The 23585-nt window shown below is 37.5% G+C and overlaps 1 protein-coding gene across 5 annotated transcripts in view; it reads left to right on the plus strand.

The window, feature by feature from the left end:
- Window positions 1–23585, plus strand: part of ANKS1B (ankyrin repeat and sterile alpha motif domain containing 1B) — a 1156804-nt gene that overhangs the window by 505613 nt on the left and 627606 nt on the right. For all 5 annotated transcript variants that reach the window (XM_060113525.1, XM_060113526.1, XM_060113527.1 and 2 more), the window contains exon 12: window positions 16418–16598. In XM_060113525.1, the coding sequence (XP_059969508.1) occupies window positions 16418–16598 (181 nt within the window). The remainder of the gene's footprint in view (window positions 1–16417; window positions 16599–23585) is intronic.

The raw sequence follows: 23585 nt of genomic DNA on the forward strand, positions 1-23585 counted from the left end.
ATAGACCATATCAGAATTTAATGCTTTTGTTTCTTTAAGGGAACTCCAAGCAAAGTTTATATATAACTCTTGCCAATTCTTGATTATTTAGAAATTGGTCACTAAGTTTATGGGTTTTAAAAAATACTCGCTTTATATCCATATATTCCTTCCTATCAGCCTTTCAAGTATTCTTTTGCCAGAGATGGGACAGGGAGAAAAGAAAAACTTTTATTAATGTGCATTTTGATAAATATCTTCAAAAATACTTGGCACAAAAAGGAGTTGAAATCTTTAGCTAAAATTAATTTGAATGCTTATCTTCATTTTTTAAAAAAAATCTCTATCATCCTATGACATAAATTCCTATAACACTGATTACATTTTATTCCAAGGGAAATTCTATGTACTTATTCTTAAAACTTCATGTCATCTTAAATTCATCCATGTAAGTACTTGTTTGTCACATCTTTCTGGTTGAAACCTTAACTTCTTGCTCCCATCTACTATTTATTTATTTCTTGATGATAACCCTCATGGCAGTTGCTTTTACAAATATCCTGGGAAAAATGTTCTTTTAAGATATCATTTACTTACCAAACAAACAAACAAAAAGCATTATTTTTATTATATAGAGAGACATTTTGGGCAATTATAGAGAAAAGGTAGCATGATGTAATGTGAAGTGTATGCATTGCTTTGAAGCATTGAGAGAGCTAGATTCTAAAACTGTCTTTGAAATTTAGAGTGTCCTCTGAGAAGTTTCAATTTCCCATCTGTAAAATGTGGTAAATAATATGCACTTTAGTAGAGCTATTTTGGTGTTTGCAGGGAAAAATATGTAGGATACCTGGCACAATGTGTATTTAATGAGAGCTACTATTAGTAAAGTAATGATGTAAATTAAAACTAAAAAACAGAATAATTTTTGTTAGAATAAAATGCAGTGTATACCACACCTTTATTTGTTAGCATCAAGGCCTGGCCCCACCCAAGAGCCTATAGGCTCCAGTGCTAAGATGCCTCAGTCCAAAGAACTAACTGGGCAGAGACACAGCCCCAGCCATCAACAGACAGGCTACCTCTATACATGACATGGCCCTGCCACCAGAGGGCCAAGACCGAGCTCCACCCACCAGTGGGCAGGCATCAACCCCTGCTACCAGGAAACCTCTAGACCAGCTTCACCCACCAGGGGGCTGACACCAGAAGCAAGAAAACTACCATTGCACAGCCTGCATAATAAGTCTGCAAATACAGGCCGAACCCTACCCTAGGACAAGCTGACCCCTGGCCCTTGGGTGTTGAAAAGGGAGTACACTACTGGGACCCATTGACTTCTCCTACAGAAGGCCACTTCTCCAAGGTTGAGAAATGTAACTAACCTACCATATACATAAAAATACAGATAGCAACTTAGACACAATGAGATGGAAGAGGAATGTGTTCCAGATGAAGGAACAAGATAAAATCCTGGAAGAAGAACTAAGTGACATGGAGATAAGCAGTCTACCTGAGAAAGAGTTCAAAGTAATGATCGTAAACATGATCCAGTAACTCAGGAGGAGAATGGATGTACAGAGTGAGAAGTTAGAAATTTTTAACAAAGAGACAATATGAAGAACAACCAAACAGAGTTGAACAATACAATACCTGAAATGAAAAATACACTAGTAGGAATCATTAGTAGACTAAATGAGGCAGAAGAGTGAATCAATAAGCTGGAAGACAGAGTAATGAAAATCACTACCACCGAACAGAAACAAAGAAAAAGAATGAAAAGAAATGAGGACAGTTTAAGAGACCTCTGGGACAATATCAAGTGTGCTACTATTCGCATCATAGGGGTCTCAGAAGGAGAAGAGAGAGAGAAAGGGCCTGAGAAAATATTTGAAGAGATAATAACTGAAAACTTTCCTAACCTGGGAAAGGAAACAGTCACTCAAAGTCAGGAAGCACAGAGTACCATATGGGATTAACCCAAAGAGGGACACACCAAGATACATTGTAATCAAAATGACAAAAATCAAAGTTAAAGAATATTAAAAGCAACAAGGGAAAAGTAAAAAATAACATTTCGGTAACTCTCATAAGACTATCAGCTGATTTTTTAGCAGAAACTTCAGGCCAGAAGGGAATGGCACGATATATTTAAAGTGATGAAAAAGAAGAATCTACAAACAAGAATACTTTACCCAGCAAGGCTCTTGTTCATATTTGGTGGAGAAGTCAAAAGCTTTACAGGCAAGCAAACGCTAAAAGAATTCAGCACCACCAGACCAGCTTTACAACAAATGCTAAAGAAACTACTCTAGGCAGAAAAGAAAAAGCCACAACTAGAAACAAGAAAAATTATAAAATGGAAAAGCTCACCAGTTTAGGGTTAGGGTTAGGGTTAGGCAAACATACAGTAAAGGTAGGGACTCATCTACACACAAAGCTAGTAGGGAGGTTATAAGACAAAGTAGTAAAATCATCTGTATCCATAATAAGCAATTAAGGGGTTCACAAAACAACTAGATGTAAAATATGATACCAATAACAGTAATTGTGATGGGATGAGAACATACATGTGGGCTATTTAAAATGCATTTGAAATTAAGAAGTCAGCAACTTAAAACAATCATGAATATATATAGACTGCTATATAAAAACCTCATGGAAACTGCAAATCAAAAAACTATAGTAGATATACACACAAAAAAGAAAAAAGGAACTGAAACATAACACTAAAGATAGTCATCATAACACTAAAGATAGTCATCAAATCACAAGAGAAGAGAACAAAGGAAGAAGGGGGGGAAAAGACTTGCAAAAACAAAACCAAAACAATTAACAAAATGGCAATAAGAATATACATATTGATAATTACCTTAAATGTAAATGGATTAAATGCTCCAACAAAGAGACATAGAGTGGCTGAATAGTATACAAACAAGACTCATATATATGCTGTCTGTAAGAGACTCACTTCAGATCTAGAGACACATACAGATTGAAGGTGAGGGGATGGAACAAGGTATTCCATGCAATGGAAATCAAAAGAAAGCTGGAGTAGCAATACTCATATCAGACAAAATAAATTTTAAAATAAAGATTGTTACAAGAGACAAGGAGGACACTCTGTAATGATCAAAGTGTCAATCCAAGAAGAAGATCATATCAATCATAAATATATATGCACCCAACGTAGGAGCACCTCAATATATAAGCCAAATGTTAACAGACGTAAAAGGAGAAGTGGAGGACAATAATAATGGAGGACTTTAACACCCCACTTACATCCAGACGAAAATCAGTAAGGAAACACAGGACTTAAATAACACATTAGACCAGATAGACTTACTTGATATTTATAGAGCATTCCATCCAAAAGCAGCAGAATACACATTATTTTCAAGTGCACATGGAACATTCTCCAAGATAGATCACATGCTGGACCACAAAGCAAGCCTTGGGTAAATTTAAGAAAATTGAAATCATATCAAGCATCTCTTCCAACCACAACACTATGAGATTAGAAATCAACTACAAGAAAAAAAAATGCAAAAAATAAACCTACAAAAAACCAAACATGTGGAAGCTAAACAGTATGCTACTAAACAACCAATGGATCACTGAAGAAATCAAGGAGAAAATCAAAAAATACCTAGAGAAAAAATAAAAACACAATGATCTAAAACCTATGGGAGGGACTTCCCTGGCGGTCCAGTGGTTAAAGACTTCGCCTTCCAATGCAGGGGTTGTGGGTTCAATCCCTGGTTGGGGAGCTAAGATCCCACATGCCTTGTGACCAAAAAACCAAAACATAAAATGGAAGCAGTACTGTAACAAATTCAATAAAGACTTTAAAAATGGTCCACATTAAAAAAAAAATCTTTAAAACCTATGGGACACAGCAAAAGTAGTTCTAAGAGGGAAGTTTATAGTGATACAAGCTCACTTCAGGAAACAAGAAAAATCTCAAATAAACAACCTAACGTTACACCGAAAGCAACTAGAGAAGAACAAACAAAACCCGAAGTTAGTAGAAGGGAAGAAATCATAAAGATCACAGCAGAAATAAATGAAATAGAGACTAAAAAACAATAGAAAAGATCAATGAAACTAAAAGCTGGTTCTTTGAAAAGATAAACAAAATTGATAAACCCTTAGCCACACTCATCAAGAAAAAAAGGGAGAGGGCCCAAATCAATACTATCAGTAAAATCAGAAATGAAAAAGAAGTTACAGCTGACACCACAGAAATACAAAGAATCATAAGAGACTACTACAAGTAACTATATGCCAATAAAATGGACAACCTAGAAGAAATGGGAAAATTCTTAGAAAGGTAGAATCTCCCAAGGCTGAAGCAGGAAGAAATAGGAAACATGAACAGACCAATTACCAGTAATGAAATTGAATCAGTAATTTTAAAACTCCCAATAAACAACAGTCCAGAACCCAATGCCCTCACAGAGGAATTCTACCAAACATTTAGACGAGTTAACACCTCTCCTTCTCAAACTATTCCAAAAAATTGCAGGGGAAGGAACATTTCTGAACTCATTCTGTGAGGCCACCATTACCCTGATACCAAAAACCAGACAAAGATATCACAAAAAAAAGAAAATAAAAGGTCACTATCACTAATAAACATTGATGCAAAAATCCTCAACAAAATACTAGCAAAACCCACAGATCAATCATTGTGATATACCACATTAACAAATTGAAGAATGCAAACCATATGATCATCTCAATAGACACAGAAAAAGCTTTTGATAAAATTCAACATCCAGGGGGCTTCCCTGGTGGCGCAGTGGTTGAGAGTCCGCCTGCCGATGAAGGAGACACGGGTTCGTGCCCTGGTTTGGGAGGATCCCACATGCCGCGGAGTGGCTGCGCCCGTGTGCCGTGGCCACTGATCCTGCGCGTCTGGAGCCTGTGCTCCGCAATGGGAGAGGCCACGGCAGTGAGAAGCCCACGTACTGCAAAAAAAAAAAAAAAAAAAAATTCAACATCCATTTATGTAAAAAAAAAAAAAAACCTCCAGAAAATGGGCATAGGGGGAACATACCTCAGCATAATAAAGACTATATATGACAATCCCACAGCTAACATCATACTCAATGGTGAAAAGCTGAAAGTATTTGCTCTAAGATCAGCAACAAGACAAGGATGCCCACTCTCGCCACTTTTATTCAACATAGTTTTGGAAGTCCTAGCCACAGCAATCAGAGAAGAAAAAGAAATAAAAGGAATCCAAATTGGAAAAGAAGAAGTAAAACTGTCACTGTTTGCAGATGACATGATACTATACAAAATCCTAAAGACACTACCAGAAAACTACTAGAGCTCATCAATGAATTTGGTAAAGTTTCAGGATACAAAATTAATGCACAGAAATCTGTTGCATTTCTGTACGCAAACAACAACAGATCAGAAACGGAAGTTAAGGAAAGAATCCCATTTACCATCGCATCAAAAAGAATAAAATACCTAGGAATAAACCTACCTAAGCAGGCAAAAGACCTGTACTTCAAAAACTATGACACTGATGAAAGAAATTGAAGATGATACAAACAAATGAAAAGGTATGCTGTGTTCTTGGACTGGAAGAATCAATATTTTAAAAATGACCATATTACCCAAGGCAGTCTACATATTCAGTGCAATCCCTATCAAATCACCAATGGAATTTTCCACAGAACTAGAATGAAAAATTCTAAAATTTATATAGAAATATGAAACACCCTGAGTAACCAAAACAATCTTGAGAGAGAAGAATAGAGCTGGAAGAATCAGACTCCCTGACTTCAGACTATACTACAAAGCTACGGTAATCAAAACAGTATGGTACTGGCACAAAAACAGACAGGGAGATTGATGGAAAAGGATAGAAAGCCCAGAAATAAATCCATGCACTTATGTTTAATTAATCTATGACAAAGAAGGCAAGAATTTACAATGGAAAAAAGACAGTCTCTTCAATAAGTGGTGCTGGGAAAACTGGACAGCTACATGCAAAAGAGTGAAATTAGAACATTCTCTAACATGAAATACAAAAATCCACTACAAATGGATCAAAGACTTAAATGTAAGACTGGGTACGATAAAACTCCTAGAGCAAAACATAAGAAACCATAAAAAAACAAAAAGACAACCCACAGAATGGGAGAAAATATATGCAAACAATGAAACCGTCAAGGAATTAATCTCCAGTTGGTAGGAATTGTAAATTGGTGCAGCCACAATGGAGGACAGTTTGGAGATTTCTTTAAAAACTAAAAACAGGGCTTCCCTGGTGGCGCAGTGGTTGAGAGTCCGCCTGCCGATGCAGGGGACACGGGTTTGTGCCCCGATCCCGGAGGATCCCGCATGCCGCGGAGCGGCTGGGCCCGCGAGCCATGGCCGCGGAGCCTGTGTGTCCGGAGCCTGTGCTCCGCAACGGGAGAGGCCACAGCAGTGAGAGGCCCGCATACAGCAAAAAAAACAAAAAACAAAAAACAAAACTAAAAACAGAGTTATGATAGGCTCCAGCATCCCAACTCCTGGGCATATTTCTGGAGAAAACTAATCTGAAAAGATACATGCACCCCAGTGTTCATAGTAGCACTATTTACAATAGCTAAGACATGGAGGCAACCTAAATGTCCATCGACAGCTGAATGGATAAAGAAGATGTGGTATATATACACAGTGGAGTACTAGTTAGCCATAAAATAATGAATAATGCCATTTGCAGCAACATGGTTGGACCTAGAGATTATCATATTAAGTGAAGTAAGTCAAACAGAGAAAGACAAATACCACATGACATCACTTTTATGTGGAATCTAAAAAAAATGATATGAATGAACTCATTTACAAAGCAGAAATAGACTCACAGGTATAGAAAACAAACTTATGGTTATCAAAGGGGAAAGGTGGGGGAAGGGATAAATTAGGAATTGGGATTAACACACACACACTCTATATATAAAATAGATGAACAACAGGGACCTACTCTGTAGTGCAGAGAACTATATTTGGTGTATATATATATACATATATATATATATACATATATATATATATATATATACACTGAATATATATATTGAATCACTTTGCTGTACACCTGAAACTAATACAACATTGTAAATCAACTATATTTCAATTAAAAAAATTGAAACAAAATAAAATTGGATGAGAGATAAACTAAACACTGTAAAAGCAATCAATCTAATTAGAAAATGGACAACAGACATGGAGAGACATGTCATTGCAGAGGATATACAGATGGCAAAGAAGCACATGAAAAGATATTCAAATTTATTAACAGATAAGGAGAAGCAAATTAAAATAACAATGGGATGTCACTGTAGTCCAATCAGAATGGCTAAAATCAAAAGTAGTAACAATACCAAATGCTGGCAAGGATATGAATGGTGCAACAAATCTGGAAAACAGTTTGGCAGTTTCTTAAAACATTAAACACATTACTACCGTACTACTCAGCATGTGCACTCCTGAGAATCCATCCCAGCTATATAAAAACTTATGTTCACCCAAAAAACCTGTGCATGAATGTTTATAGCAGCACTATTCCTAATACTTGAAAACTGGAAGCAAACCAGATGTCCTTCAGTGGGTTAATTAAAGTGTGGTACATCCATAACATTGAATACTACTCAGCATAAAAAAAAAAGCTACTGATACACACAACAGTTTGGATGAGTCTCTAGAAAATTACTATGCTGAGAAAAGACAATCCCAGAAGGTTACATGCTGTATGATTCTATTTGTTCATCATTCTTGGCATGACAAAATTATAGAAATAGAGAACAGATTAGTGGTTGCCAGGAGTTAAGGAGGAAGTGGGAGCTGGAGAGAAGTAGGTGTGGCTATAAAAGGGCAACAGGAGGGATCCTTGTGGAATTGTTCTTTTTCTTGGCTGTATCAATGTCTATATCCTGGTTGTGATGTTGTACTATAGTTTTGCAAGATGTTAATTATCTGTGGGGAAAACCAGGAAAAGTGCACATGCAATTTCTCTGTATTATTTCTTACAACTGCATGTGAATCTACAATTATCTCCAAACAACTAGTGTAAAAAATTAAATTGTAAAAATAAAAGCAACATGCACCTTTATTTGTAAAAAAATTTTCTTTCACTCACACAGTGATATGGACTTCCCATTTGGGCTGCTCAGAACCTGTCTTCTATAATCCATTGCATAATTAAACTCCTGCTGTTCTTAGACTGAAACAAATCATTAAAAAAATTTTTTTAAAGACACTAAATTTGGGAAATAAAGCTGGCCTTATTTTTAATTTTGGACACATTTGAATTTGACTTGAGCATCTTTGAAATACTAATGCATAGAAATTTGAAATGCCTAATTCAAAAAATACTTTTTGCAAGATCGTCATGACTATTTTAATGCTGGGGGAAGCTTCTATAAGAATAAACCTCATGGTTTAGAGATCAAAGGCTCTCCAGTTCTTCAGCATCTACACTGACTCCAGAGCTACTTAACACTTTTATTGAATAAAACTAGAATAAAAATCACAGCTTTTACTGCCCTTTCATGGCTGCATGTAGTCTTTCCAATTAAAGTTTGAATACGTTGTATGACGGGTCAGTTTTCTTACCTGAAGATAAGAAGTTCTATATCTTTAGAAAAAGTCTTAATCATATTAACTATTATATTAATGATAAAAAATTGTACCCCATTTTAAAGTTTTTTTCCTTTCACTACAAAGAAAGAAAGATATAAACTGTTTCCAATTTGCATGACATATATAATAAAAAGTTTAATAATATCTACCCTTTACTGAGCTATTGTCTGCACTCCCTCAAATCCCTTCTTTATACTGTTTTAAAAGTGATCAAGACAGAAAAATATGAGAATTCTAACTCAATATGTTGAACTGATCCCAACTATTTGCATCTTCTCCACCCTTACATGCAATTAAAATGGTAAAATAAATATAAAAATAAGAATAAATCCATAGCAGTGATGAAGAGCAGGGAGTGATGCTATTAGAGGCATTTGGGAACTTTTGAAAGATAAAAACAAATGGCTGAGTAATATTCCATTGTACATATGTGCCACATCTTCTTTATCCATTCATCTGTTGATGGGGAAGGGTAAGCTGGGATGAAGTGAGAGAGTGGCATGGACTTACATACACTACCAAATGTAAAATAGATAGCTAGTGGGAAGCAGTCGTATAGAACAGGGAGATCAGCTCGGTGCTTTGTGTCCAACTAGAAGGGTGGGATAGGGAGGGTGGGAGGGAGATGTAAGAGGGAGGAGATATGGGAATATACGTATACGTATAGCTGATTCACTTTGTTATACAGCAGAAACTAACACACCATTGTAAAACAATTATACTCCAGTAAAGACGTTAAAAAAAATGGTGTTGGATTTAGGCAGGGATTAGTTCCGACAAGTAAAACACCTCAACAGCTTATACATGGAGCAGTTGACTTTATTTTCCTACCACATGGTAGTAACTCTCTCAGTAAGGTGAATTCAGGTGAAGCCCCTACTGTGGGAACTGGAGTAGGAGAGAGAAATGAAGCAGTATCCTAGGTAAACAAAAACGGTTTACCAAGAACACCAGATATTTGAGGAAAATTAGCAACCAAAAAGAGAGGAACCAAGATCAACAAATAAAGTAAATGACCTCTGAGAAAAACAAAAATTAATGCCAGAGAAAGATTGTAATCAGTTTCCTCAGAAAGATTTGGGAGATTATTGAACTCAGAAAATTAGGAACAGGTCATTTTTTAATGGAAAACAAGTTATTTTTTTAACTTGGAAAATAAGAAATGTTATTGAAAATTAAAAATAGGATCATCATACCTAAAGTCATAATAATATGCCTAAATGTTTCATGCCTTATCTAATTTGTTCTGATGTATTCCCCAAAGCCTAGAACAGTGCCTGACACATGACTGATGGTCAGTAGTATTTTTTGAATAAATTATAGAACACCAAATAGTAAAATATCACAGAATATAAAACAAGAAAGATCAAAGAGATTCCATATCCATTTAATATGAACTCTAGAAGTAGGAGAAGAAGCCACAACAGTCATTAAGAGAGTGTGGTACTAGCATAGGAATAGATCAGTGGGAACACAGTAGAGTCCAAAAATGTAAACCCAGTCTATATTTGGAAATTTAGTACATGATAAAGGTGGCATTTCAAATCAGTAAAGAAATAAATGATGGTATTGGGACAGTAGGCTACCGTTTGGTGGAAAAAATACTTAGAATTACATTTTTCAACATATACCATATACACAAAATATTTCAGGTTGATTAAAGTTCTAAAAGAAAATACTACTGGTCTAGCTTCCCATTTTTACCACCCCACCTCATCCCCATTTTTAAAAGTATAAGAAGGCATCTAATTTTATTGCCACTGACATGACAGGACATTGTTTTGTGTTGATATAATTTATCAATGGGCCAGTGTCTAGGAAGTCTGTCATCTCCATGTATTTCTACTGATGCCACTTGCTAATCTTCTGACATTCAGCTGTTTTCTCTGGGAACTCATTTCGAACCTTGGTTTTGCTTGGATAATTTAATATCACCATTGACTTTTGTTAGCACCACTTTTTCTTTGTGCTGACACCACTGTATCCCTGTAGTCCTATTTGACACTTTTTTTAGTAGGTTGATGAGGTCCCTTTATAATTAAGTGAATTCAAATGATTTAAAATCCACCTAAGTCCAAGTAAGTGGATTTTTTTAAATGTCCATTAGTTTAAATAATTTGAAAATAGCAGAGGAAACATAGAAGTGGATATTTGAAACTTAGGTTTCAATCCAGAGAAAATTTGGAATTAAATGTACACATTACCTAAATCTCATTCTAGTTAGGAATTTTGTGTTCTCATTTTATTCATATGTGAATCATATCTGTCTGGGTTACAGTAATGTCATGAAATTCTTAGTATTGCATCAGAATGTTATATTTCATTTATATTTTGATACAGCATAAAGATATTCTTAGGAACTTGGTTCTGACTGATGAAGATAATCCAAAATAAGGGTAGAGGATGTGCACTATCCTGTATGTGACACCAGTAAATTCACACATTAGTCCCTTTAAGGTAATAACTAAGATGACACTGGCTTCATTGATGTGGGACCAGTGCAGTCTCAATAGGCCCCACGCTAAGAAGGGCCCTATGCGTGGGGTTTAATTTTGTAAGTGAAGTCTGTGGGAAAATGGAGCATGTGCTGGGGCTTGGAGCCTTGGCTCATCTGTGGTCCCAGCTCCTGCCATCTCCCCATATTACTAGGTAGGATTCTTGGCCACCTGACCCCCCAACCCTAGTGCTCCCAGCCAGCCCACCAACTGCTGATACAGCACTGAGACCCTGAGTGTGGGGATGGTCAAGATTGAGTGTATGTACTGAGTTGCAGGGCAAAACCCCTGGGTGTCTGTGAGGGTCTCCTCTCATCCTGTAAGTGTCCCTGTGCCCAAGGGAATGCAACAGTAAGTGGCAAATAGAAGCACCATGACAGTTCTAGAGAGAGACCATGGAATAAAGGAAAAACTTTTTTCCCTGCTCTTGGAACAAAGAGCCCCACATTTCCATGTTGTACTGTGTCCAGCAACTCCATGTAGCTAGCCTTGACTCACAATCATTCACGTGTCTACTCAGTTTCAGGTCCTTAGAGATATTCCCTAATCACTGCATAGCTGGGATCACCGACCTTTTCTGTATGGGACCAGAGAATAAAATAGTTTAGGCTTTGTGAGTCATATGGTCTCTGCTGCAACTATTCAACTCTGCTACAATCGCATGAAATATAAGTGAATGAGCCTGACTACGTTCTGATAAAACTTTATTTATAAACATTGCAATTTGGGTTTTATATAATTTTCACCTGTCACTAATATTATTTTTCCATTTTTTTCAACCATTAAAAGATGTAAAAAATATTCTTAGCTCACATGCTTTACAAAAGTAGTCAGAAGCCTGGGTTTGGCCCATGATCTATAGTTTGCTATCTCTAGTTAAGTAAATATGTGTGGGAGCAATTCCTTTGGAAGCTAGGGAGATATGAGTGCTGGACCAGGGAGGCAGGGGAGATATTTTAAAGGCCCCACTTATCTTACACATTAAAACTTGGCAAATTCCACTTGTAATTTCAGTGAATTTGTGAAAACACTTTTTTTTTCTTATACTGAATGACTTAGCAGGATTCCATCAGAATAGTTTTTTTAAAATAGAATATATTAAAATGAAAGTTTAAGCAAATATTCCAGACCCATCCTCTTTTATCTCCATTTTTAATATCACTACCATCTCTTTATTCTTTTCTCCCATTGCTATTATTTCCCCACACAGATACCTCTTTTTTTTAAATAAATTTTTATTTTATTTATTTATTTATTTTTGGCTGTGTTGGGTCTTCACTGCTGCACGTGGGCTTTCTCTAGTTGCGGCGAGCAGGGGCTACTCTTCGTTGCAGTGCGCAGGCTTCTCATTGCGGTGGCTTCTCATTGCGGAGCATGGGCTCTAGGTGCATGGGCTTCAGTAGTTGCGGCACATGGGCTCAGTAGTTGTGGCTCACGGGCTCTAGAGCACAGGCTCAGTAGTTGTGGCACATGGGCTTAGTTGCTCTGTGGCATGTGGAATCTTCCTGGACCAGGGATCGAACCCGTGTCCCCTGCATTGGCAGGCAGATTCTCAACCACTGCGCCACCAGGGAAGCCCCCACATATCTCTTTTTAATTCTGCCTCTGTCCTTTGTGTTTTGAGGCACCATCTACTTGTCTCTAGGTTTGAATACATGAACGTTCCTTCCAATCTAAGCCCTTCGTGCTAACTACTTATGTAATCGTGAGTAAATCACTTAAGTGAGCCACTGCATTCTGTGCTAGTTAGGATAAGTGGTTCTAGGGCCACCACAGACAAACCCAGAATCTCAATAGTTTAACATAAAGGATGTTTATTTCAACTTCTCATAAAGCCCAATTTGGGTTGAATGACCCTCCTTCATCTTGCAACTACATCATCTGGAGAGTAAGAGAGGGATGAAGGCTCACTTCTACTAACAGGTCAATCAGTCAGTTACATGGCCTCAACCTAAATGCACATAAGGCTGGGAAATAAAAGAGAACCTAGCTTGTGGTTTTGTTGAGCACTAAAATGATGTGTAAAATGATCCCTTAAAACAGGTTGGCCAACGTTTTCTCTAAAGAACCAGACAGTAAATATTTTAGGTGTTGTGGATAATATGGCCTGTGTCACAACTTCTCAAATCTATCATTGTAGTGTTGAGAGCAGTCATAGACAATAAGTGAATGAACGAACATAGTATTCCAATAAAACTTTATATTCATAAACAGGAAGCAGGCCGGATTTTGACCACAGGCCATAGTTTGCTGATCCCTTTCTTAGAGCATGACTAACATATAATGATTCTCATTTTTCATCATCTCAGATGCTTAGAGAACTTTGGGCAATGACTCCTCACTGCCTCAATGTTCCTGAAGCTGGCTAATGATAACCTATAGGCAGTTCTGAAGAAGCAAATAAGAATGAGGTCAGATGATCACTGATCAATGGTTTCTTCCCTTTAGAATTTCCATTAGCCTGTCTCCCTTCCTCCAGATATGTTATTTGAAGCTATGATACAGTGAGATCATAGTACTCTGTTCAATGAAAGAAAGGGAAATATCATGTAGATTTGCATAACCGTATAGACTAAGAAGTCTATTCTGAGTCCTGATAGCATCCAAGCATATATCTTGTGTACTTCTGGTATAGGAGTGTATACATTTGTATTTCCCGCAAAAATAACCTTATCATTTAGCATCTACCCAATCGAGAAATCTATGAGTCACCCTAGACTCCTCCCTTAAAATCAACCTACACATCCAATCAGACGCCAACATCTAAAGAGCTATAACCACATTAGCATCTCCTAAAAACATCTGCTATCTCCAACACTGTTGCAGCTGCTTTACCTTGGGACCCCATTATGTCTTGGCTGGAATTCTGTAACATCCTCCTAATTAGTCTCTTTTCCTCAAATTCTGCCCTTACCTGTTCATTCTCTAAACTGCTAAAATGATTTTACTGAAATACAAGCCCAACTATGAAATCCTCCTGCTTAGAAATCATCCAGTGGTTCCTTGAAATATTCAGGTTAAAGACCAAACTGCTTAACATGGCATTAGAGCCCTTTATGATTTGTCCCCCTGCAACATCCAGTATCTCACGGCTTGAACCCATCACTACCTTCGCATACTCTGCTCCACAGCCATACTGAACTGTTTGCAGTTTGCACTTTCCTTCTCCCCATCCTCTTTTGTTTGCCTACCACCTCTGCTTCATCAAGAATCAACTCAGCCATCAATCACCTGCTTGTGGAAGCCTTTCCTAATCCCCTCTGTAAAGTAGAGGTTCACCTTTTATATTTTGTGTCCACTTATCATAATGCTTATCACTCTACTATACTATACTGACACATAATCCTTGGATTGCTTGTCTCTTCCCTCATGCACCGTCCCTCCTCCCACTTCAAGTCTATAATCACCTGGAGAAGAGGGACAATGGCTTACTCATTTTATTCCTATCATACTGCTTACCAAGGTATCCACAATTTAGTATACATTCAGCAAATATTTGTAGAATGAATTAATGCAGAAGAATAGTTTGTTTGCTTTCATGATTGCATAACAAATTGCGCTTTTCATGCATTTAAAACGTTGGGTGTTCAAGGTTCAGAAACATGTATTTAAGACACATAAGTAAAGGAGTCATACATATCATATCAGTTGGCTTGATCCTTGTAATGTTTATGAGAAGGAACATTATATAAATTTGGTCTGTTGCCTTTATACAAAGTGAAACAAAAGCAAAACACAACACAATGAAACAAAACCACAATGATGGACATACCTGTGTTTCCATTGCAGCCAGTGTCATATTCCTTGCCTTTTAATTGCTGTTATATAGTCTAGTAGAAAGAACATTGAATATGAATTGAGATTCAGTACCCCCAAGGAGAGACATTTCATGAGAAACCAAGTCTGACATTGAACCCCAGTCTTTCATACTTCAAAAGCAACTGAGTCCTATGTAGGTACTAATTTGAATTTCATTACTGAGTTCATGTGTCTTAATAATAAATGACTTACCCTCTTGTGTAACAATATATATGCCTTTCAACCTCTCCCATAAAAATAGTGCAGTGGTGAAAGTATGAAGGATATTATGATAATCTGCACACCTTATATAAAAAAAATGTAAAATACATTTCAATGTCATTGTCTATTTTAGATTATAGACTAAGTGATATGTACTTTTTAAAAAAAAACATGATGAGCTGGAAGAGACAGGGTAACTTGAATATTCTGCAGGAAAATAATTGTGGAATTCAGTGATAAAATTAGCAAGTATTTTAGAGCAGTGAAAGTGTTAGTAAACCAAAAGTTTATTGTACTTTGGGGAAAGTAAAGTACAATAAACTCTATTACAAAGAGATTGTGGTTAATCTCTTATCAAGTATTACAAGAGATTGTTAATATTTCATTAATATGAATAAGAGGAATAAAAAGTAAGAAAACTTGGATTAATTCTTATGAAATGTGCACAGTCCTGAGAGCCAAAAAGACTGCAGCTTTTCTGAAGGATGATGTTTGAAGCTCTGCTAAGCAGGAAAAAAAAGTGAATATAATTAAAATTGTGGAAAAAACCAGAAAACTGCTATAGGGAACAATCCATTACTGATAAAGGGTATAGATTATATCTGCTGTTACTCCATGATTTTGCCTTTTGTGTTTAAATTGACTTTTCTTGCTATTTGGGGATTAATTTAAATCCTTAAAAAAGAAAATCAAACTCCACTACAAATACCAAGTAGATTCTTAGATCCTGGAAAATGTTCTATACAACTTTACTTAATTCTAATGATAAAATTCCAGCATATGGTACTTGGGGACAATATCTAATGCCACCAATTCCTTGGACTATATAGAGAATTTTAAAAAATGGAACTGCCTTAATTATGTTTCAATGTTGTAAGGGCCCTTTTATTATTAGATTCTATATCCTCAGAGTCTACAAATGCCAAGTCCTTAATAAGTATTCGTTGAATGAAAGGTGACTCAAAATTGCAACATTCTGAATTGATCATTAAGAGAAATTCTGCGCACTGTATTTTTGCAGTCTTCTGGGAAAATCTAACAAAAAGTCTAACTTATTTTATCAACTATGCCATGATATTTTTTCATTAAACAATTTTTTATTATTTAACTAATCGAGGGATTATTTAATGTCTCTCTGTAAAGCACAAGTATATTTTATATATAAAAAACAGCCAGTTTAACTGCAAAAAATCACTTAGATTAAATTGATGGGGAGATTGGGCTGAAGATGAACATGATCATATTAATACTCTCATCATACTCATTTATTTTAGCCTAAACAACGAACATCTATTGTGTCTTCTCTGGATTTTCATCGAATGAATCACGGCCAAGAATATTTTGAAATCAACACATCTACAGGGTGTACAAGCTTTACTTCCAGCCTTCCTGTTAGTCCACCCACCTCTTCTGTGGCAACCACAGAAGTCAAGAACGAGGGAACTGGCCATACAGGTAAAGTAGTTCGTTTATGCAGCTATATTTTTGAGCTTTTAAAACCAAAGCCCTTATGAGTTAGGGGACTTAAGAGGAATCTTCATATAAATCTCATTGTGTTTTTCGTTCACCTACATGTGTGACAATGTAGAGGCTTACCATTTTTGTCAGAGTGTGGTATAATATTCTTTTTGAATACACTAATGGCCTTTCAGTAGTTAGATATTAAAGATAGTGATTTCATGCCAGGACTTTAATGGCACCACCCAAAATGTGTGGAGAAATGTAATCATCATCATATTTTCAGGTCTGACCTTTAAACAGAACCAAAATCTAACCTTTTAACTGTTGAAATGGTTTCGAATAGTATGTTACTATGGTTTCTTAATGTAATATGTCACCTCCATGTTACATCAAAAATTTTAGAATAGACTGATATTTAGAAATAATGTGGAAGGACAATGCTGAGTTGTTTTACATTGAAAAGTAAAACTTTTAATTTCACAAAATAAAATGTTTAAGGTGGGCATTTATCTGCTTTAAAAAGTAGCATTTCATTATCTTACACTTAGATGGTTTGTTATATATTCTATTTAAGCACCTGAATATAAAGGCATTAGCGCATGGTATATAATGAAAGAGAACAAGTTCCTGAGTCAGTTCTGTCACTGATTTGCTAGATATTTTCCATCAAATCACTTAACTTCTCTGATCTTTAATTTGCTCCTCTGAAAAGGGGAAATAATATCTACTCTTTGGGTAGTTGTGGTAATAAATGAGCTTATTTATGTGAAGCATTTTGGAAACTATGAAAATTAATATTCTTACTTAGTATTATCATTATTGTTTAATATTATTTTTTCTTCCTTAATATTATTTTGTTTGAAATCTATAGTAGTTTTAAGATAAGAAGAGCCTACTGTACATCTGTACTCATGCCAAGGTGGCTGACTTTTTCTTGACTTAAAAGTATAATCTAAATAAATGGGTAAATCTACTGTTTATTTTATAAATGATTGCATGCACAAAAAATTAATCTTTATAAAAATGTCAAGTGTTAATAGAACAAAGACTAATACATAACAACCTCAGAAATGAATTGTATGCTGCAAAACACTTCGAATAAGTGACCCAATGAATTTATTATAACAGAGAGCCATTTCAAAAGTAGCCTGAATTATAATTAAAGCTTCCTACTTGTTAGGCAACATATTATGTAATCTAAGTATCACTTAAGAATCATCAGAAAAAGGTGGGTAAAGGGGGAGACCTTTGGAGGTAGACAGACTTGGATGATATGAATGGGTTAGCATTTAACTAGAAACATCACCTTAGTATTAATATGTAGCAGGTAGATTTGAGTTGAGATGAGATTGGAAGTAGGGAGGTAGGGAGAAGCAATGGAAAATATAAATGGATTTGAGAGATACAAGGAAAGAGTAATCAACAGGTCATGGCAACTGATCAAAGGTGTGATGGTGAGGAAGAAAAGTTCAAGGAAAGCTCTAAAGTTTCTTGCTTAAGCAGATGAGTCAAATCTGACTGCCATTCTTTGAAATATGGAATATTTTTAGATGAGAAGGAAGAGAGGGATGGGTCATGTAGGACCTAACTTAGGCCATTTTAAGAACTTTGGCTTTTACTCAGAGTGAAATGGAGAGTCATTTCAGGTCTTTCAGGAGAGTGACATGATGTAACTTCTATTTTATGAAAATTACTTCAAATCTTGTGTTGAGAATGGACTGGAGAAGGAGGATACGTGTGAAAGCAGGAAGGCCAGTAGGAGGTTATTGTAGCATTGCATTAAGATGAGAGAAGAAGTCAGCTCAGGTCAAAGGCGAAGCAGTGGAGGTAGAGAGAAATTGAGGGATGTTGGATGTATCTTTTAAGATTGGGCCTATAGGATTTCATGATAGAGTAGATGTAGTGCATGAGAAAAAGAGAAGAATTAAGGAAAACTGCAAGATTTTTGTCCTAAACAATTGTAAAAATCGTTTTTACTGTCATCTAACATGAGACAGGTCCTGGGAAGGGCAGATTTTGTGAACAGGGAGAAATAGCAGTTCATTTTTTTAAATTGAAGTATAGTTGATTTACAGTGTTGTGTTAATTTCTGCTGTATAGCAAAGTGATTCATTCTTTTCCATTATGGTTTATCATAGGATATTGAATATAGTTCTCTGTGGTATACAGTAGGACCTTGTTGTTTATCTATTCTATATATAATAGCTTACATCTACTAAAATTAACCTCCCACCCCATCCCTCCCCCCCCAAACCCCTCCCCCTTGGCAGTCACAAGTCTGTTTTCTATGTCCGTGAGTCTGTTTGTGTTTCATAGATAGGTTCATTTGTGTCATATTTTATATTCCACATATAAATGATATCATATGGTATTTGTCTTTCTCTCTGACTTACTTCACTTAGTATGATCATCTCTATTTGCATCCATGTTCCTGCAAATGGCATTATTTTGTTCTTTTTTATGGCTGAATAGTATTCTGTTGTATATAAGTACCACATCTTCTTTATCCATTCATCTGTTGATGGACATTTTGGTTTTATCCATGTCTTGGCTATTGTGAATAGTGCTGCTATGAACATAGGGGTGCATGTATCTTTTTGAATTAGAGTTTTGTCTGGATGTATGCCCAGGAATGGGATTGTTGGATCATATGGTAACTATTTTTTGTTTTCTGAGGAACCTCCATATAGTTCTCCATAGTGGCTATACCAACTTGGATTCCCCACCAACAGTGTAGGTGGGAATGAACTCCTTTTCTACCAGGAGTTCATTTTAAGTTTGAGATACCTGTTAGATATCTGAATAGCTGTGTCAAGTAGGCAGCTGAAGTTTCAGTCTGAAGACAAAAAATGTGAACATTATCATTATGTAGATGATATGGAGTAAGTGTAGATAGAGGACTGAAACCTGAGCTTGATGAAAGAGGTGATAAAAGGCGACAACAGCAAAGGAGTGTGAGAAGGAACAAGGTAGGAAGACGTCTTCTGGTGAGTGCTGTGTTATGAATTTAGATGAAGAAAGTTACTAAGAAGGAGGGAATGGGAGGGGACATTCAAGGTGGCAGAGGAGTAAGACGTGGAGATCACCTTCCTCCCCACAAATACATCAAAAATACATCTACATGTGGAACAACACCTACAGAACACCTACTGAAGCCTGTCAGAAGACCTCAGACTTCCCAAAAGGCAAGAAACTCCCCACATACATGGGTAGGGCAAAAGAAAAAAGGAAAAACAGAGACAAAAGAATAGGGATGGACCTGCACCTCTGGAAGGGAGCTGTGAAGGCACAAAAGTTTCCACACACTAGGAAGCTCCTTCTCTGGTGGAAACAGGGAGTGGGTTGGGGGGAATCTTTGGAGCCATGGAGGAGAAAACAGCAACAAGGGTGAAGAAGGCAAAGCGGAGAGATTCCCAAACAGAGGATTGGTGCCGACCAGCACTCACCAGCCTGAGAGGCTTGTCTGTTCACCTGCTGGGGCGGGTGGGGGCTGGGAGCTGAGGCTCGGGCTTCAGAGGTCAGATCCTAGGGAGAGGACTGGGGTTGGCTGCATGAACACAGCCTGAAAGGAGCTAGTGCACCACAGCTAGCAGGAGGCAGTCCGGGAAAAACTTGTAACTTCCTAAGAGTCAGGAGACTATTGTTTTGGGGTGTGTGAGAAGAGGAGATTCAAGCCATCGCCTAAACGAGCTCCAGAGACAGGCACGAGCCACGGCTATCAGCGCGGACACCAGGCACAGGCAAGAAACGCTAATGCTGCTGCTGCATCCACCAAGAATCCTGTGTGGAAGCACAGGACACTATCCACACCTCCCCTGCCAGGAGCCTGTGTAGCCCACCACTGCCAGGGTCCCGTGATCCAGGGACAACTTCCCCGGGAGAACACACGGTGTGCCTCAGGCTGTTGCAACGTCACACTGGCCTCTGCCGCCACAGGCTTGACCTGCATTCCATACCCCTCCCTCCCCCTGGCCTCACTGAACCAGAGCCCCCTAATCAGCTGCTACTTTAACCCCTTCCTGTCTGGGTGGGGAACAGACGCCCTCAGGCGACATACATGCAGAGGTGAGGCCAAATCCAAAGCTGAAACCCAGGAGGTGGGTGAACAAAGAAGAGAAAGGAAAATCTCTCCCAGCAGCCTCAGGAGCAGTGGATTAAATCTCCACAATCAACTTGATGTACCCTGCACCTGTGGAATACCTGAATAGACGATGAATCATCCCAAAACTGAGGCAGTGGACTTTGGGAGCAACTGTAGACTTGGGGTTTGCTTTCTACAGCTAATTTGTTTCTAGTTTTGTGTTTATCTTAGTTTAGTATTTAGAGTTTATTATCATTGGTAGGTTTGTTTATTGATTTGGTTGCTCTCTTCCTTTTTATTTTATTTTATGTTTTTGCGGTTCTCACTGTTGTGGCCTCTCCCGTTGCGGAGCACAGGCTCCTGACGCGCAGGCTCAGCGGCCATGGCTCACGGGCCCAGCCACTCCGCGACATGTGGGATCTTCCTGGACTGGGGCATGAACTGATATCCCCTGCAGTGGCAGGCGGACTCTCAACCACTGCGCCACCAGGGAAGCCCTATTTTTTATATATTTATATTTTTTCCATTTTCTCTTTTGTGAGTGTGTATATGTATGCTTCTTTGTGTGATTTTGTCTGTATAGCTTTGCTTTATCATTTGTCCTAGGGTTCTGTCTGTCCGGTTTGTGTGTGTGTGTGTGTGTGTGTGTGTGTAGCTTTTAATGCCTGTTATCATTGGTAGCTTTGTTTTTTGGTTTGGTTGCTGTCTTCTTTCTTTGCTTTCTTTTTTTAATTTTTAATTTTTAATAATTTTTTTATTTTAATGAACTTATTTTATTTTATTTCATTTTCTTTCTTTCTCCCTTCCTTCCTTCCTCCCTCCCTTCCTCGCTCCCTCCCTCCCCCCCCTTTCTCTCTTCTTCTTTCTTTCTTTCATTTTTTTTCTCCCTTTTCTTCTGAACCGTCTGGCTGACAGGGTCTTGGTGCTCCGGCTGGGTATCAGTCCTGAGCCTCTAAGGTGGGAAAGCCAAGTTCAGGACACTGGTCCACCAGAGACCACCTGGCTCCACATAATACCAAATGGCAAAAGTTCTCCCAGAGATCTCCATCTCAATACTAACACCCAGATCCACTCAATGACCAGCAACATACAGTGCTGGACACCCTGTGCGAATCATCTAGCAAGACAGGAACTCAACCCCACCCATTAGCAGAGAGGCTGCCTAAAATCATAGGAAGTTCACAGACATCCGAAAATACACCACCGGATGCGGTCCTGCCCACCAGAAAGATGAGATCCAGCCTCATCCACCAGAATACAGGCACCAGTACCCTCTACCCTCTACCAGGAAGCCTACACAACCCACTGAACCAACCCTACCCACTGGGGGCAGACACCAAAAACAATGGAAACTACGAACTTGCAGCCTGCGAAAAGGAGACACCAAATACAGTAAGTGAAGCAAAATGAGAAGACAAAGACACACACAGCAGATGAAGGAGCAAGGCAACAACCACCAGACCAAAAAAATGAAGAGGAAATAGGCAGTTTACCTGGAAAAGAATTCAGAATAATGATAGTTAAGATGATCCAAAATCTTGGAAATAGAATGGAGAAAATACAAGAAATGTTTAACAAGGGCCTAGAAGAACTAAAGAGCAAACAAACAATGATAAACAACACAATAAATGAAATTAAAAATTCTCTAGAAGGAATCAATAGCAGAATAACTGAGGCAGAAGAACAGATAAATGACCTGGAAGATAAAAGAGTGGAAATAACTACCACAGAGCAGAATAAAGAGAAAAGAATAAAAAGAATTGAGGACAATCTCAGAGACCTCTGAGAAAACATTAAACGCCCCAACATTTGAATTATAGGGGTTCCAGAAAAAGAAGAGAAAAAGAAAAGGACTGAGAAAATATTTGAAGAGATTAGAGTTGAAAACTTCCCTAATGTGGGAAAGGAAACAGTCAATCAAGTCCAGGAAGCACAGCAAGTCCCATACAGGATAAATCCAAAGAGAAACACACCAAGACACATATTAATCAAACTATCAAAAATTAAATACAAAGAAAAAATATTAAAAGCAGCAAGGAAAAATAAACAAATAACATACAATGGAATCCCCATAAGGTTAACAGCTGTTCTTTCAGCAGAAACTCTGCAAGCCAGAAGGGAGTGGCAGGACATATTTAAAGTGAGGAAAGGGAAGGACCTACAACCAAGATTATTCTTCCCAGCAAGGATCTCATTCAGATTCGACAGAGACATTAAAAGCTTTACAGACAAGCAAAAGCTAAGAGAATTCAGCACCACCAAACCAGCTTTACAACAAATGCTAAAGTAACATCTCTAGGCAGGAAACACAAGAGAAGGAAGTGACCTACAATAACAAACCCAAAACAGTTAAGAAAATGGTAATAGGAACATACATATCGATAATTACCTTAAATGTAAATGGATTAAATGCTCCAACCAGAAGACACGGACTGGATGAATGGATACCCAAACAGGACCTGTATACATGCTGTCTATAAGAGACCCACTTCAGACCTAGGGACACACACAGACTGAAAGTGAGGGGATGGAAAAAGATATTCCATGCAAATGAAAATCAAAAGAAAGTGGGAGTAGCAATTCTCATATCAGACAAAATAGACTTTAAAATAAAGATTATAACAAGAGGCAAAGGAGGACACTACATAATGATCAAGGGATCAATCCAAGAAGAAGATATAACAAGTGTAAATATTTATGCACCCAACATAGGAGCACCTCAATACATAAGGCAAATACTAACAGCCATAAAAGGGGAAATCGACAGTAACACAGACATAGTAGGGGATTTTAACACCCCACTTTCACCAATGGACAGATCATCAAAAATGAAAATAAATAAGGAAATACAAACTTTAATGATACATTAAACAAGATGGACTTAATATTTATAGGACATT

Source organism: Mesoplodon densirostris, chromosome 11, assembly GCF_025265405.1.
Source record: "Mesoplodon densirostris isolate mMesDen1 chromosome 11, mMesDen1 primary haplotype, whole genome shotgun sequence".
NCBI classification, from domain to species: Eukaryota; Metazoa; Chordata; class Mammalia; order Artiodactyla; family Ziphiidae; genus Mesoplodon; species Mesoplodon densirostris.